We start from the raw sequence: 13,843 nt of genomic DNA, 5'->3' as shown, positions 1-13,843 counted from the left end.
CAACAACATTCAGTTATAAAATACCAATTTTATTTCTGTTCTTAATTTATTCTTTTTTTTTAATAATAATTTGTTGTTTTACAGTATTGGTTCTCTGAGACTCTCTTTTACATACTTGCAAAAATTGGTATTGTAACTGAAATATCTCCAACTGAATCAGATTGTATCTGAAAATCGAATCGAATCGGGACCTTGTGAATTGAGATTCAATCGATTCAGGAAATCAGTGGCAATACCCAGCCCTAATCAACAAGGACAACCACTAGTTTAACAAAGCACAAAACGAAGGGGCGCAGCTGAGCAGCAACATGTAAAGACGTGGTTTCGTGAGCTCTGCATAGAATGAACATTTATTTAATATCCTTCCTTTCCTTCCTCTATTCCGTGGTACAGACGTGTGCCTAAAGTGCTACATTCCAAAAACTAATTGTGTTTTTGTTCAGGGTTGAAGCCCAAAGCTGCTCAAAATGCCCAAGTCTCAAAAGCCGAAGTCTGGCCTGGACGCCTCAGATTTACCTGACATGAAGCCGGCCGCGAGAACGGAGACAGGGTCTGACGCCGACGCAATAATGGCTGCCCTAAAGCGAACTGAGCAGTGTGAGCTAACCAAGATTGATGCGTTGGTGATGGAGGCTGCAGGTAAACTGCACGAGTAAATAGACAACCTGGCGAATGATTTAAGGAAAGAAATCCTGAACGTGCATGCAGAGTTTACGAAGGTAATTGAAGAAGTGCAGAAGGAAAATGCAACACTTGCAACACGCGTTGATGATCTTGAGGACGGGGCTAACGGCTATGCTAACCGGGTCATAGCACTTGAAGCTAAAGTCAATACGCTGTCCACACAAGTAACTCAGTTGACGGATAAGACTGAGGACTTGGAGTCCCGACAGCGGCGGGATAATATCAGGCTGGTTGACGTGGAAGAAGGACTTGGAAATATACGACCGGAGAATGCCGTAGCCGAATTGCTGAAAGAAGCACTGGGCCACGGCTATACACCGAAGCTCGATCGGGCTCACAGAAGCCTTCAGCCAAGGCCAAAGGATGGGAATGCCTCGAGGCCAATAATTGCTAAGTTTCATTACTTTCAGGAGAAGGTGGATGTTCTCCGAAAGACCATGAAGGCCCATCTCCCACAACAGCAAGCGTTTTTTTATCTACTCAGACTACTTGGCCGCCATCAGGAAGAAAAGAGCGGCCTTCACCGAGGTCAGGAGATTGCTTCGCTGATGTCCGGGCGTGAAATACGGCCTCTTATACCCCGCCACACTGAAGATCACGGCCCCAGCCGGTGAGCAGACATCTTTTGTTTTGTTTTATTTGTGGCTTATGGTTTGACTCAAGCATGCTCACAAGTTCTCAGATACAGCCAGCATACAGCACCTGCTCACCTGGTATCCTTAATATGAATCCATTTAATAAAGGAGCAATATCAAAAATATATGCATTACTTCTGAATAACTGTCCTCATACGTGGGATAAAGCCAAAGTAGTGTGGGAGGGAGACCTTGGAGAAGCTATAGAAGACCGACTATGAAGACACCTGGAAAAATGCCATACAACGTATACATACATCCTCCCTTTGTATCAGACATGGCTTGATCCAATTTAAAGTTGTCCATAGATTACATTATTCTAATGATAGATTAACCAAACTATACCCCAATGTTGCACCAGACTGTCCTAGATGTCAATATTCCCGTTTCCTTGGGACACATGTTTTGGTCATGTCCGTCTTTGCATAATTTCTGGTCTCCAATTTTTCATTCGCTTTCGGCGATACCTGGCAAAACACAGCGGCCTGACCCTTTAACAGCCATCTTTGGTATCGTTAGAGACGAGTTGGAGTTGTCCCGCCTCCACAGAAATGCAATTGCCTATGCATTGTTGCATGCCAGTCATCTGATATTGCTGAACTGGAAGGGAAAGAATCCTCCCATCTATATTCATTGGATTAGGGAGGTGATGTTGGGATTAGATTTAGAAAAAATTAGGTATACAGTATGTGGGCTGGAGGATAAGTATGATAAAACGTGGTCACGGTTCATAACTCATAGTAGGAGCCTTGCCTTTCACCTGACCACTCGTTGTCTCCCTTTGACTTCTGACTTATATTTTTAGATGCCCAAATTATGACTATCAGGATCCATTTGTACTTTTTTTTTTTGTTTGTTTTCTCAAAAGGTCCAAAATGCTGGTATTATAACTGCAATATTCAAAACAGACTAGCTTGAGTCCTTAGTGTGAGTATATGTCTATTTATTTTTTGTATCTGTGTATTTATTTTCTTCTTTAGGTATTTATGTTTGGATACAGTGTATATTCCTGCAGATGGAAGGGACATGTATGCCTTTATTTATATGCACATGTGTATGATTGCTTTTGACCTATGTATATTTGGTTGTGTGTGTGATTGTATGTTTGTAGTGGGGGATGCCACCTGGAGTTGGTGGGGGGGGGGGGTTTACAACTTTTTTTTAATATTTTCGTTATGGAAAAAATGATAAATAAAGTTGTAACAAAAAAAAAAAAAAATTACAAAACAATGGAGAACACCTGTTGGACAAACCAACATGTCCAGGTCCTCTTGAGCATTTAGGGAGAGGTGAGGGAGCATTCAGAGGGAGCTGAGGCCTGTACTTGTTGCGGCCACAGCCTGACCTCCAGTTTTTTCCTTGTGTTTCCCCTACCCTTGTGTCTCCTATGCTCCCCTGTCTGTTTCTCTGTGTGTCTGTGCGGTGGGCGTGGCGTCCCTCTGCTTCCGGCTCCCTGGTCACTGCCGATCTGACACACCTGTTCCAAGCCAGTCACCTGCAGTCCATCAGCTCATCAGCCCTGCGGTATATCTACCCCAGTTTTCCAGCCGCTCATCGCCAGATTGTTGTTTCACTGCTGCGGTAGTACGCTTCAGGCCAACTCTATAGTGTTCTAAGCTTTGCTTCCCTGTGACTTTTCAGTGTTTAACATAGTTTTTCCTCTGCTTCAGATCCATCACCTGCTCCCTGCTCATCAAGCTGCCTGCCACGCTACCCATCCACTTACCTGCACGTCCGCCTCTCCACACCACTGCTGCCTTCATCTACTGTGGATCTCCTTGCCCTTGCCATCAGCCCGTCATCCAATACCCCCTTACAATAAAAGACCTTATATAAACAGCATCCCGCTCCGTGTCCTGCACTTGGGCCTCCACCACTGTTTGTAACAGTACTACGAAGCCAGTTCAATTTACCCAGGCTATATTCTCATTATCGGGTTTGGCTAATCTGAACATTGACTGTCCGGATAACAGGTACTACAAAGCTCTGGGTTTTCCTATCCAGCCTCTAGTGTGTTCATGTGAAAGAGGTGGGAGTGTTAATCGCAAGCAACATCATCAGAATGAAGTAGGCTAGTTCACAACATTTGAGATGAAACAGTACTAAAGGGTTTTTTTGGGGAGTTTTTCCTGATCAGCTGTGAGGGTCATAAGGACAGAGGGATGTCGTATGCTGTAAAGCCCTGTGAGGCAAATTGTGATTTGTGATATTGGGCTTTATAAATAAAATTGATTGATTGATTGATTGATATCAGTGTTCAAGAGTTTAAAGGGTGATGCCAACCAATTGATTGATTGATACTTTTAAATCTCAGCGACAACGAGACAGTCAATCAATCAATCAATCAATTTTATTTATAAAGCCCAATATCACACATCACAATTTGCCTCACAGGGCTTTACAGCATACGACATCCCTCTGTCCTTATGACCCTCACAGCTGATCAGGAAAAACTCCCCCCCAAAAAACCCTTTAAGGGGGGGGGGGGGGATGATAGAAACGGAAGAGCAACTGAGCAACAACTCTGTCTCTGTCTCCCTTTATGTATCATTGTGTCATATGGATTACTGCAAATTTATCATGTTGATCTGTTCTGTATGACATCTATTGCACGTCTGTCCGTCCTGGAAGAGGGATCCCTCCTCAGTTGCTCTTCCTGAGGTTTCTACCATTGTTTTCCCCATTAAAGGGTTTTTTTGGGGGAGTATATAACTGCTTTACCGACTAATCATTTCGGCACTAACATGGATGTAAATCTGTGATCTAATGGGTTTCTTCTCTTCAAGAGGTCTCAGTTCTGGCCCTTAGACAGCCATTGCATTGTATCTAATAATCAGTGATAATACAGTAAGAGAACATTGAGTCACTGTGGTGATGTGCGTGCGCGCGCACACACACACACACACACACACACACACACACACACACACACACACAAAGGACAGGGCTTGGGGAATGTTAATACCTTTGCCTCCAGTCCCCTGGCCTCCAGGTTTGTTGTAGAGGTAGATATCACCATCAGCCAAGTCACCGATCAGGTTACAGTAGTGCTGTAGACAGAACAGGAGAGTAAATGCATCCCTGGAAGCTCAAACCACAGAAGACGGCATGTATTTCATACATCACAATGAGACTTGTCAGAATGATCTCAGTCTGTGCCACCGGTTTGCAGAGCTCAGAGCCTCCCATATCTAAAATGTATTCATTCTTAATCCAAATCACATTAAACAGAGCTGTTTGTAGTGCACTTACATATGTCAAACTGTCATCTATTAGTGCAGGGAGGCATTTTTCATTTGCAAAGCAGCAATGACATATTTTTACTAGTTAATAAATCCTTCTTCAGCTGCTTACATTGTTTTTTTTTTTTTTTTTTTTCTTTGTTTGTTACCCAGACTTTTTAACTGCTTCTAAGACACTGAGCATGCAGCAATAGTTTCAAGGATTATGTGTGGGTTAGAACTATCACAGATCCTCTTGCGATGATTAGATAACTGTTGATCAAATATAACACAGAGCAGAGCCCTGCGCGGGACTGTTTTCTTCATCCCGTTCCTGCCCGCTCCCGCTGAATTTCTGACCATTACTGCCCGCAACCGCAACGTGTGTGTTACACTCCCGCCCGCACCCACAATGTGTATGTCCACTTCCGCCCGCTCCCGCAAAACTCTGAGAATTTATGCCCACACAATAATAGAGATGCATTGATTTTGTGTGTTCTCCCGTCCCGCAGGAGAAAACATGTCATTTTATAGGCTATTAATAAAGAGATTCATGGGGTTGTTTGTTTCGTTTCCCTGGCCTCCATGTCTTTTGACGCACTGGTCAGGAATAGCGCTCCTATTTCGTTGTTTTCATTTAGTTTTTAATGAAATAAAGACTGTTTCATATTCTATTTTCCTCCTCTGTATTTTATTTATTTTTCTACCTTTATATTATCACGCAGTGATTGAGGTTAAGGTCTCTTTTCTAAGAGGGACCTGAAGAAACATTAATGAGACAAAGATAAAGCCTATGCTCAATAACACCGGCATCATCACTCCTCTTTATGTAATTAACAAACAGCAACGAGAGTAGGCTGTGAGTGGCTCAAATAACACTAATAAATAACATAAAATAAACAAAGTTAACGAATGAAACGAATGAATTTAACAAATGAATCACTTGGCCATAATATTGCTGTGGAGGAAGAGAATGTTGCTGACCGACTGCGGTCCCAATCCCTTGTGTCTCTCTTCCAATATGCGCCCACAGACACTAAAGGTCCGCTCTGAAGGCGCACTGGATGTGGGGATACTGAAGATGAAACGCGCCAGCTTTGAGAGCGCTGGGAGGTAGAGAGCTCAGTGCGCCTTCACACCTTGTTTGAGCTTCTTTTCCACAACATTTGTTAACTCCATCCTGTCGCTATAGGCTACATCCCAATCCCGCAGTGGGTTTTTTTAGCCGCCTGATCCCGCCCGCAGCAAAGTTCAAACCGCCCGCTCCCGCAAGATTTGGGTTGGGTCCTGTGGGACCCGGCGGGACTTCCGGTTTCCCTTTTTGAGTTATTTCCTCTCACACAGGCGCAGAACGTACGTGCCACTTGGCCGTTGGATGTAGTCTTTGTAGTGTGTTCAAATGCAATTGACACAGGGCGACGTGAGTCGACGCAACAGTTGGCTTTTGACGCCGCTAGTTCTTTGATGTCAGTTTGGTGTGTCAGCACCTTAAGGCATCATTGTACAGAATAACATGGATGATCATATTAATGTGTATGTGGTCTGAAAACAATGAATGAAACTCTTCTCAAGAATCCTGCTGTCTGTGATTTTTTTTCTTAAGGAACTAATTGTAAAGATGATGATGAAGTAATTAAAGACTACTCATTATGTGTCACTTTACTTTAGGACATAAAAAGGTTAACTAATGGACGGGTTATTGAGTAATGATTCTGTACTGATGAAGTAACTAGTTCACTAATCATAAAGTCACGATTAACTCCTCTATGAAATTTGATCATGAGTTAATGAAGAACTGACCATTAACTAATAGTTAGTTCCTCATTAGTTCCTCAGTAACTACTCTAATTTTGTGTACCTGAGTTCCTCAGTAACTACTCATTAGTTCCTCATTAGTTCCTCAGTAACTACTCTAATTTTGTGTACCTGAGTTCCTCAGTAACTACTCATTAGTTCCTCATTAGTTCCTCAGTAACTACTCTAATTTTGTGTACCTGAGTTCCTCAGTAACTACTCATTAGTTCCTCATTAGTTCCTCAGTAACTACTCTAATTTTGTGTACCTGAGTTCCTCAGTAACTACTCATTAGTTCCTCATTAGTTCCTCATTCGTTCCTCGGTAAATACTCTAATTTTGTGTATCTTAGTTCCTCAGTAACTAGTCATTAGTTCCTCATTAATTCCTCAGTAACTACTCTAATTTTGTGCGCCTTATTGTAAAGCGTTACCATCTACTTTTATATAATCCTGTTCTGCTGGAGCACAAACTGCTCCACTGACGAGACATGGTTGGCAAACAGTTTGAGATTGCATTCAATATGACAAATATGTCTGCAAGTGTACAAGCTTGCTAAACTTCACTCACTACCACTTTCTTTACCCAGAGGGAAGAAAGAGGTAGATGAAAAAAAGACGAGGAAGACAACTGAGAAATACAAGAGGGTCTGTCAGAAGAAGTGCCCAGATCATAGCTATTTAAAAAATCTTGAATCAAAACTATCTTGGAAATCATGTGTCTCTCATCCACACAGCAAAATGTCTGAGCAGGCATTAGCACATTCATTTTGCATCATCCAGGGCTCAAACTCACAACCTCAGACATGAAGAGCAAGTCAGGATGAGCTACCTGCCAAGTAAGAAACCAGAGTCTGGCTCCACACATGACTTCAACAATCACCAGAGTTGCATGTGAAGAAAGATTTACAAGCAGTGTCAAAAATTCAGTTAACAAGTTCAGTAACAGTTTATAACAGTTGAGACGTCATGTCCGGCTGCAAGGGGTGAGCGAGCAAATGCTGAGCTCCACAAACTTTTGAAAAACTTTGGTCAAATTTTCGGTCAAATCATCGGAATCAATTAGCCTGTGAAAGCACCAAAGAAACGAGGAAGAGGAGGAAAGAGAAATCTGTACCAGCTTGATTCACCTGGAGAAGTTTCACCTGGCGTTACACCTGATTCAGCTGAGCGTCCAACAGGTACAATGGCTGGAGCAGACAGCGCAGACGAGAAGCAGTGTGAAATGCTGACGCTTATGCGCTCGATCATAAGAGAAGAAATAACAGCAGCTATAGATAAACTGCAGCCTCAACTTAACTCCATGAAGGCAGAGTTGAAAGACTGCAACAAGAAACTCACGGAGGTTGAGCAGTCTCTGTCAGGTATAGAGGACTGTGTAACCTCGCTGGAGAATTCAAATGAATTACTCCAAAAAGAGAATACGGAGTTGAGAGAGAGGGCTGAAAAGTTGGAAGCACACAGCCACAGGTTCAATTTGAGAGTGTTTGGACTGGCCTAGGTAATCCCACTGCATATATGTCAAATTTCTTTAAAGAAGTTTTCAAAGGGAAAAAGCTTACAGCTGAGCCCTAAGTGGAAATTGCGCACAGAGTCGGGCCAGTTACGAAGTCGAGAGCCAGGCCAATGATTGTGAGGATCCAAAGATACGAGGCCAAAGAAGTTATTCTAAGGCCCAATCCCAATTCCTATCTTAACCCTCAATCTTAACCCTCAGTCTCAAAAATCTGCGCTCCCGCGAAGTGCTAGTGCTGTCCCGATTCTCAGAGTGTTGAGTTGAGGGTCAAGAATATGGGCTGTATGGCCCTCACTTTTAAGATTTTCCAGGACCACCCTTGGCAATAAGTGCTATCCCAGAATCCTTTGCGTATCATCCCCCGAGCTCAGCCGAACCCAGCCAAGTACAGACGATTCAGTCAATGCAAGATGGCGGTGACAAGCTAAGGCAGCAGAGTTATCAATGTGAGTATTTTCCTCGTTAATAGTTGTTTTAAAATTATGATAACCATTGCATTATCTTAGTTTAACGTCATTTTATGGATTATAGACCTCTTTGTAGTGTAACACACATATTTTTGGTCACGGGCGACGGCTTGCCTGCCCCGCCGCACGTAACCCCAGTTCTCTGATAACCGAGTATGCTGTCATTCAGTTACAAAAAGTCATTTTTCTCAGTGATAATGTAGTTGTTATGTTGTTTTAAAATACGTGAAATGTTTGCATCATCATTTTTGTAAGATGACCGGACGGTGTCATCTCCTGTAGCCGTAGAGTCTGCAGCTGGTAACGTTACAGCTGCAGGTTAACGTTAGAGATTGTATTATCTGGTGACTTTCCGCTGAACAAGTTACGTCAGTTGTTGTGGTAACTTACAGGTTATTTGGTTGAATATCAACGTATAACCCAAAGAGTGAAATGTTAACGTGGATGAAAGTCACCAGATAACACTTGTGAGACCGTGTAAACAGCCTCACCAGTTCTGCTGGATGTTGACTACAGTATTCATTGTGATAATACTTGCAATACTACATGAAACTAAACTAATAACGTAATGAATATCTGACAGGTAGCCCCAAAAAATAAAAGAAAGTAATGTTGTTATCTCTGTTCCATTTCAGGGCCACTAGACAAAACACAAGCCCTGATTCATTTCAGGGCCACCAATGAAGACAAGTTTACAAAAAGCAAACAGGCTCCAAAAAAACTATGGGAGTGAGTAATTTGTAACTTGTGAACTGTTCATATTCATAACATAATTCTCAGTCACAACGGCAACTGTTCCCCTAATGATCAAGCATTCTGTTTCAATATGAAATCAGCACAGCTGCAGACGGCATTGTCGAAGATTATTTTTTAGTAACTGTACATTTGTTTTGGAGCTGCCCCTATACTGTCACTTTTTGGAAAGATTTTGTTGAGTATATTCGTTGCAACATTTATGTTCTATTTTCACTACTGTACAAAGATGTGCTGTTTGGATTTTATGATGTTAGCATTTCAAAACAAAAACAATTCTATATCATTAATCTATTTATTATGACAGCGAAATTCCATATTCATAAGAGTAAATTTTGTAACAGAAAACCCTTGTTCAAATTTTTTATGAATGAAATGCAGCAATACTTAGAAACCATTCAGCACTCCACAAACTCCAAAGCTATAAAGACTCTGAAAATATGTAAACAATTTGTTTGTTTATTTTATTTCTTTTTCTTTTCTCTTAACCCTGGCATATTTGTTCTGTTCATGTCTGTCACTGCTTGTTTTGTACAAGAATTGAAATAAAGTGTTGGAAAAAACAACAACAACTCGTCACGTCTTTTTATCGACGACTACTGATGACATATATTTCTTCTTCTTTGAATTGACAGACTGGATGGAGTTTTGGCATATTGCTGCCCCCGACAGTCTTAAGACGTATTTGCCTTTCATTTCATTTCATTTATTTGCACATATGAAATAAGAAAACAGAACATAGAAGTAATATAGTCATACATAGCATGTGCAGGTGAGGTAGAAACCCATTACAGGCTTATGTTAAGAAACCTCACCGAGACAAACATAACAAAACTATGCAAAAAATAATGACAAACAAAACATACACGATAACAAACAAAAAACAAAAGTGGACAACTGATGATAATAAGAATAAAAAATATAAAATAACATTTTACATCTTGAGGCAGGCAAAAACATATCACCCTATAGATGACGTTATTCAGTTATAGAATCTTTAGGTCATCAAAGCAGATTTTAGTTTTGTCTAATATACTGACAAAGACATAGAGGCAGATAATAAGTAATGGTACATGTTCCACAATTGTACTCCCCTGTATCTTAATGAGTACTGTGCTCGAGATGTATTAAACTTAGGTAAATAAAGGTTATTAATTTGTCTGGTTGTGTAAGAATGGATTTGAGAAAAACAAATAAAATATTTTTGAAAGATATTTGGCAATTTTGTACCCATGAATTTCACTTTTCGCCTTTGAGTGGTGTCCCATTTTAAAGTCACAAGATAGCCCTTAACACTTGGTTTTGAGGGCTAGTGAGATTGAGGGCTGAGCTTGAAAATTAAGATTGAGGGTTAAGATAGGAATTGGGATTGGGCCTAAAACTGGCGAAGGATGAGGGAGTGATTAATTTTCAAGAGATGAAAGTGAGGATCTTCCAGGATCTGACTACTGATATGGCCAAAAGAAGAGCCCAGTTCCAGGATGTCAGAGCCAAACTGAGTGAACATGGCATCAGACATGGGATTATTCATCCAGCCACGCTCATAATCACCTTCAAGGAGGAGAAGAAATACTTCAAGCACCGTAAAGCAGCAGAAATCTACTTCAACACAGTGATTAAATCCTAAGATCATCCTCAGCATGGACATCAAGTCCACAGTCCACATGGTGAAAAGATGAACACAGACAAAGACGAAAGAGAAGACTCATGAAGAAAAGGACCAAGAGACAGTTAAGTGATCACTTTAAGGAATTATGAACTAAATTATAAACTAAATATTCTTTTGTGCTATCCTGATCACAAAAAGCAGAAATAATGTGTTTGAATGCCCAGTCTGGCATTTTTCGTTTCATGATAAGTAGGTTAATATTGTGTTACAGATTAGAGATAAAAGAAGAAAAAAGAAGGGAAAAAGATAATATTCTGTTATCTGCAGGAAAAAAAAGAACTAAAAATTGCTATGGGCCACTTTGATTACAATAAGCTGAAATAATTACGTTTGAAGGCCCAGTCTGGTATATTTTGGTTCATTGTTTGAGTAAATTAATATTTTGTAACCTACAGATTTAAAAAAAAAATAAATAAATAAATGCTATGGATAATTCTGATTTCAATAAGCTTAAATAATTATGTTTGGAGGTCCAGTCTGGTATGGACTGGTATGTTTTGTTTCATGGTATGAATAATTTTACACTGGCTTATATACAGATTTAAAAGAGAGAGAAAAAAATGTTGTGTTTTGCTTTACTGTGTGAATAAGGGGAGTTGTATACAGATAAATAAAAAAGATTATGAACAAAAATTGCTATGGGCCATTTTGATTACAATAAGCAGAAATAATTATGTTTGAAAATCCAGTCTGGTATTTTTTGTTTCAATGTATGAGTAAGTTTATACTGGGTTATATACAGATTTTTATTTTTTTTAAAAAGGGAGGGAAAAAAAAAAATAGAGATTGAAAATTATGACTTAATGTCCAGTCTGGTATTTTGTGTTTTGCTTTACTGTGTGAATAAGGAGAGTTGTATACAGATAATAAAAAAGATTATAAACAAAAATTGCTATGGGCCATTCTGATTACAATAAGCAGAAATAATTATGTTTGAAAATCCAGTCTGGTATTTTTCGTTTCAATGTATGAGTAAGTTCATATTGGGTTATATAGAGATTAAAAAAAAGAGAGAGAGGGAAAGAAAAATTGATTGAAATAATTATGACTTAATGTGTGTTGTGTTTTGCTTTACTGTGTGAATAAGGAGAAAAATGTTCTTTTTTGTTTATTCATACGGGCTGATTAGAACTAGTCCAAGGAACACCTGGTATTGTTGTTTTATTGTGTGAATAAGGAGACATCTTCTTTTTTCGTTTACTCATCCGGGCTGATTAGGATATATCATAAATCATTGGAATAATTAATTAGGAAGTAGTGGATGATACTGAAACCACTGATTTAAAAGAAACTTAACAATAATATAGTAAATGTGGAGTTCAGCTTGCTCAAGCTTGCAGATATGGACTGTTTGAGTGTCAATACAAGTGTTTGTATATTTATGTTATCAAGGTATGTGTGGTTGTCTTTGTGTTTGTGTTTGTTATCGTTGTGTTTTTTGGTTTTGTGTATAGGTAAATGTTGTCTTAGTGAAAGCTCCAATGCAGGTAGGTTATTAAATGGGCTGGAAGGTAATTTTCATTATTTTATGCAATGTTAAAACACTCTAAACTACCAAGGAAGGGATTGAAGATAGCCCACATAAACATCTGTAGCATTAGAAATAAATTAACTGAAATTTCTGAAATACTACTGGCTGACAATTTACATATCCTAGCTGTAACAGAAACACATCTTGACTCAACGTTTGAGGATTCAGCACTTACTATACAGGGATATAGCAAGAAGGGATAGAAATGCATTTGGAGGAGGCGTCACATTTTTTTTTTACAGGACCATATACCAATGAAAATTAAAAATGACTTAATGCCAATGGAGGTGGAAGCATTATGGTTGCAAGTTCATCTTCCACATTTGAAGCCTATGTTGATTGGTTGCTGTTATAGACCGCCTAGTGCAAATAATGTATATCTAGATAAAATATGTGACATGTTTGACCAGGCTGTGAAACCTATTTTATGGGAGATCTGAACATAGATTGGAGTGATTTAGGTTGTCCAATGAGAAAAAGGCTTCAAAATGTGGCAGATGTATGTGGGCTCTCACAAATAATTGACAAACCAACCAGAATATCTATTAAGAGCGACAGCACTCAAATTTCCACCTGCATTGACCACATTTTTACGAATGCAGCTGAATGTTTGATCAGGTTAAATTTATTGAGGATGTGAAAAAAGTATGTTGGTCAAATGTTTTGTCGGAATTGGATCCAGATGAAGCGCTAAGAAAGTTTGCTGATATTTTCATGCCTTTGGTTGACAAACATGCTCCCATGAAAAAGTTTACCGTCAGAAGCGTAGGTACACCTTGGTTGGATAGAGAATTAAAAGAATATATGGTGGAACGTGATCAAGTAAAACTAACAGTTAATAGATCTGGCTATAAATCAGACTGGCAAATATACTGCAAATTAAGGAATTTTGTAACCAAGTTAAATAAAAACAAGAAGAAATTATATTATAAAGGAAGGATTAATGAGATTAAAAATGATAGTAAAAAACTTTGGAATACATTGAATAATTTGATGGGTAGGAGTACCAAACCAACTCCATCTTTTCTGGAGGCGGAAGGAAACTTTCTCACCAAACCAATGGAGATTGCAAACCACCTAAATAATCATTTTAGAAAGAAAATAGATAATTTAAGGCATAATATGAGCAAAATATATAATGAACAATATTACTTATTAATAACAGATAAAATTATGAGAGATAAAAACTGTAGTTTGAAATTTGATAAAGTAAGTACTAGTAAAGCAGAAAATATATTAAAGAATTGTAAAGACAAACCACCAGGTGTTGACGGCCTTGATGGTAAACTTCTTAAATTGGTGGCAGATTTAATTGTCCCAGTTGTCTGTCACATTATCAACCAAAGTCTGAATGAAAGTGTATGCCCTAAAGAATGGAAGACGGCAAAAATAACACCATTGCCCAAAAACGCAAGATTACCTTTCTCTGGGTCAAATAGCTGGCCGATAAGTTTGCTGCCTATGCTGAGTAAAATTATGGAGAATGTGGTATGTGAGCAGATTAGAGCTTATTTTTCCTTGCATGATTTAACCACGATGTCAACTAAATAATGACTAAATAATGACGATTATTT

General features: G+C 39.3%; 1 protein-coding gene across 7 annotated transcripts in view; it reads right to left on the bottom strand.

The window, feature by feature from the left end:
• Positions 1-13,843, bottom strand: part of szt2 (SZT2 subunit of KICSTOR complex) — a 421,207-nt gene that overhangs the window by 194,205 nt on the left and 213,159 nt on the right. For all 7 annotated transcript variants that reach the window (XM_033622785.2, XM_033622790.2, XM_033622786.2 and 4 more), the window contains exon 49: positions 4,285-4,369. In XM_033622785.2, coding sequence (XP_033478676.2) covers positions 4,285-4,369 — 85 coding nt within the window. The remainder of the gene's footprint in view (positions 1-4,284; positions 4,370-13,843) is intronic.

This window comes from Epinephelus lanceolatus, chromosome 6 (assembly GCF_041903045.1).
Source record: "Epinephelus lanceolatus isolate andai-2023 chromosome 6, ASM4190304v1, whole genome shotgun sequence".
Lineage (NCBI taxonomy): Eukaryota > Metazoa > Chordata > Actinopteri > Perciformes > Serranidae > Epinephelus > Epinephelus lanceolatus.
This window is presented reverse-complemented; position numbering and strand designations above follow the sequence as displayed.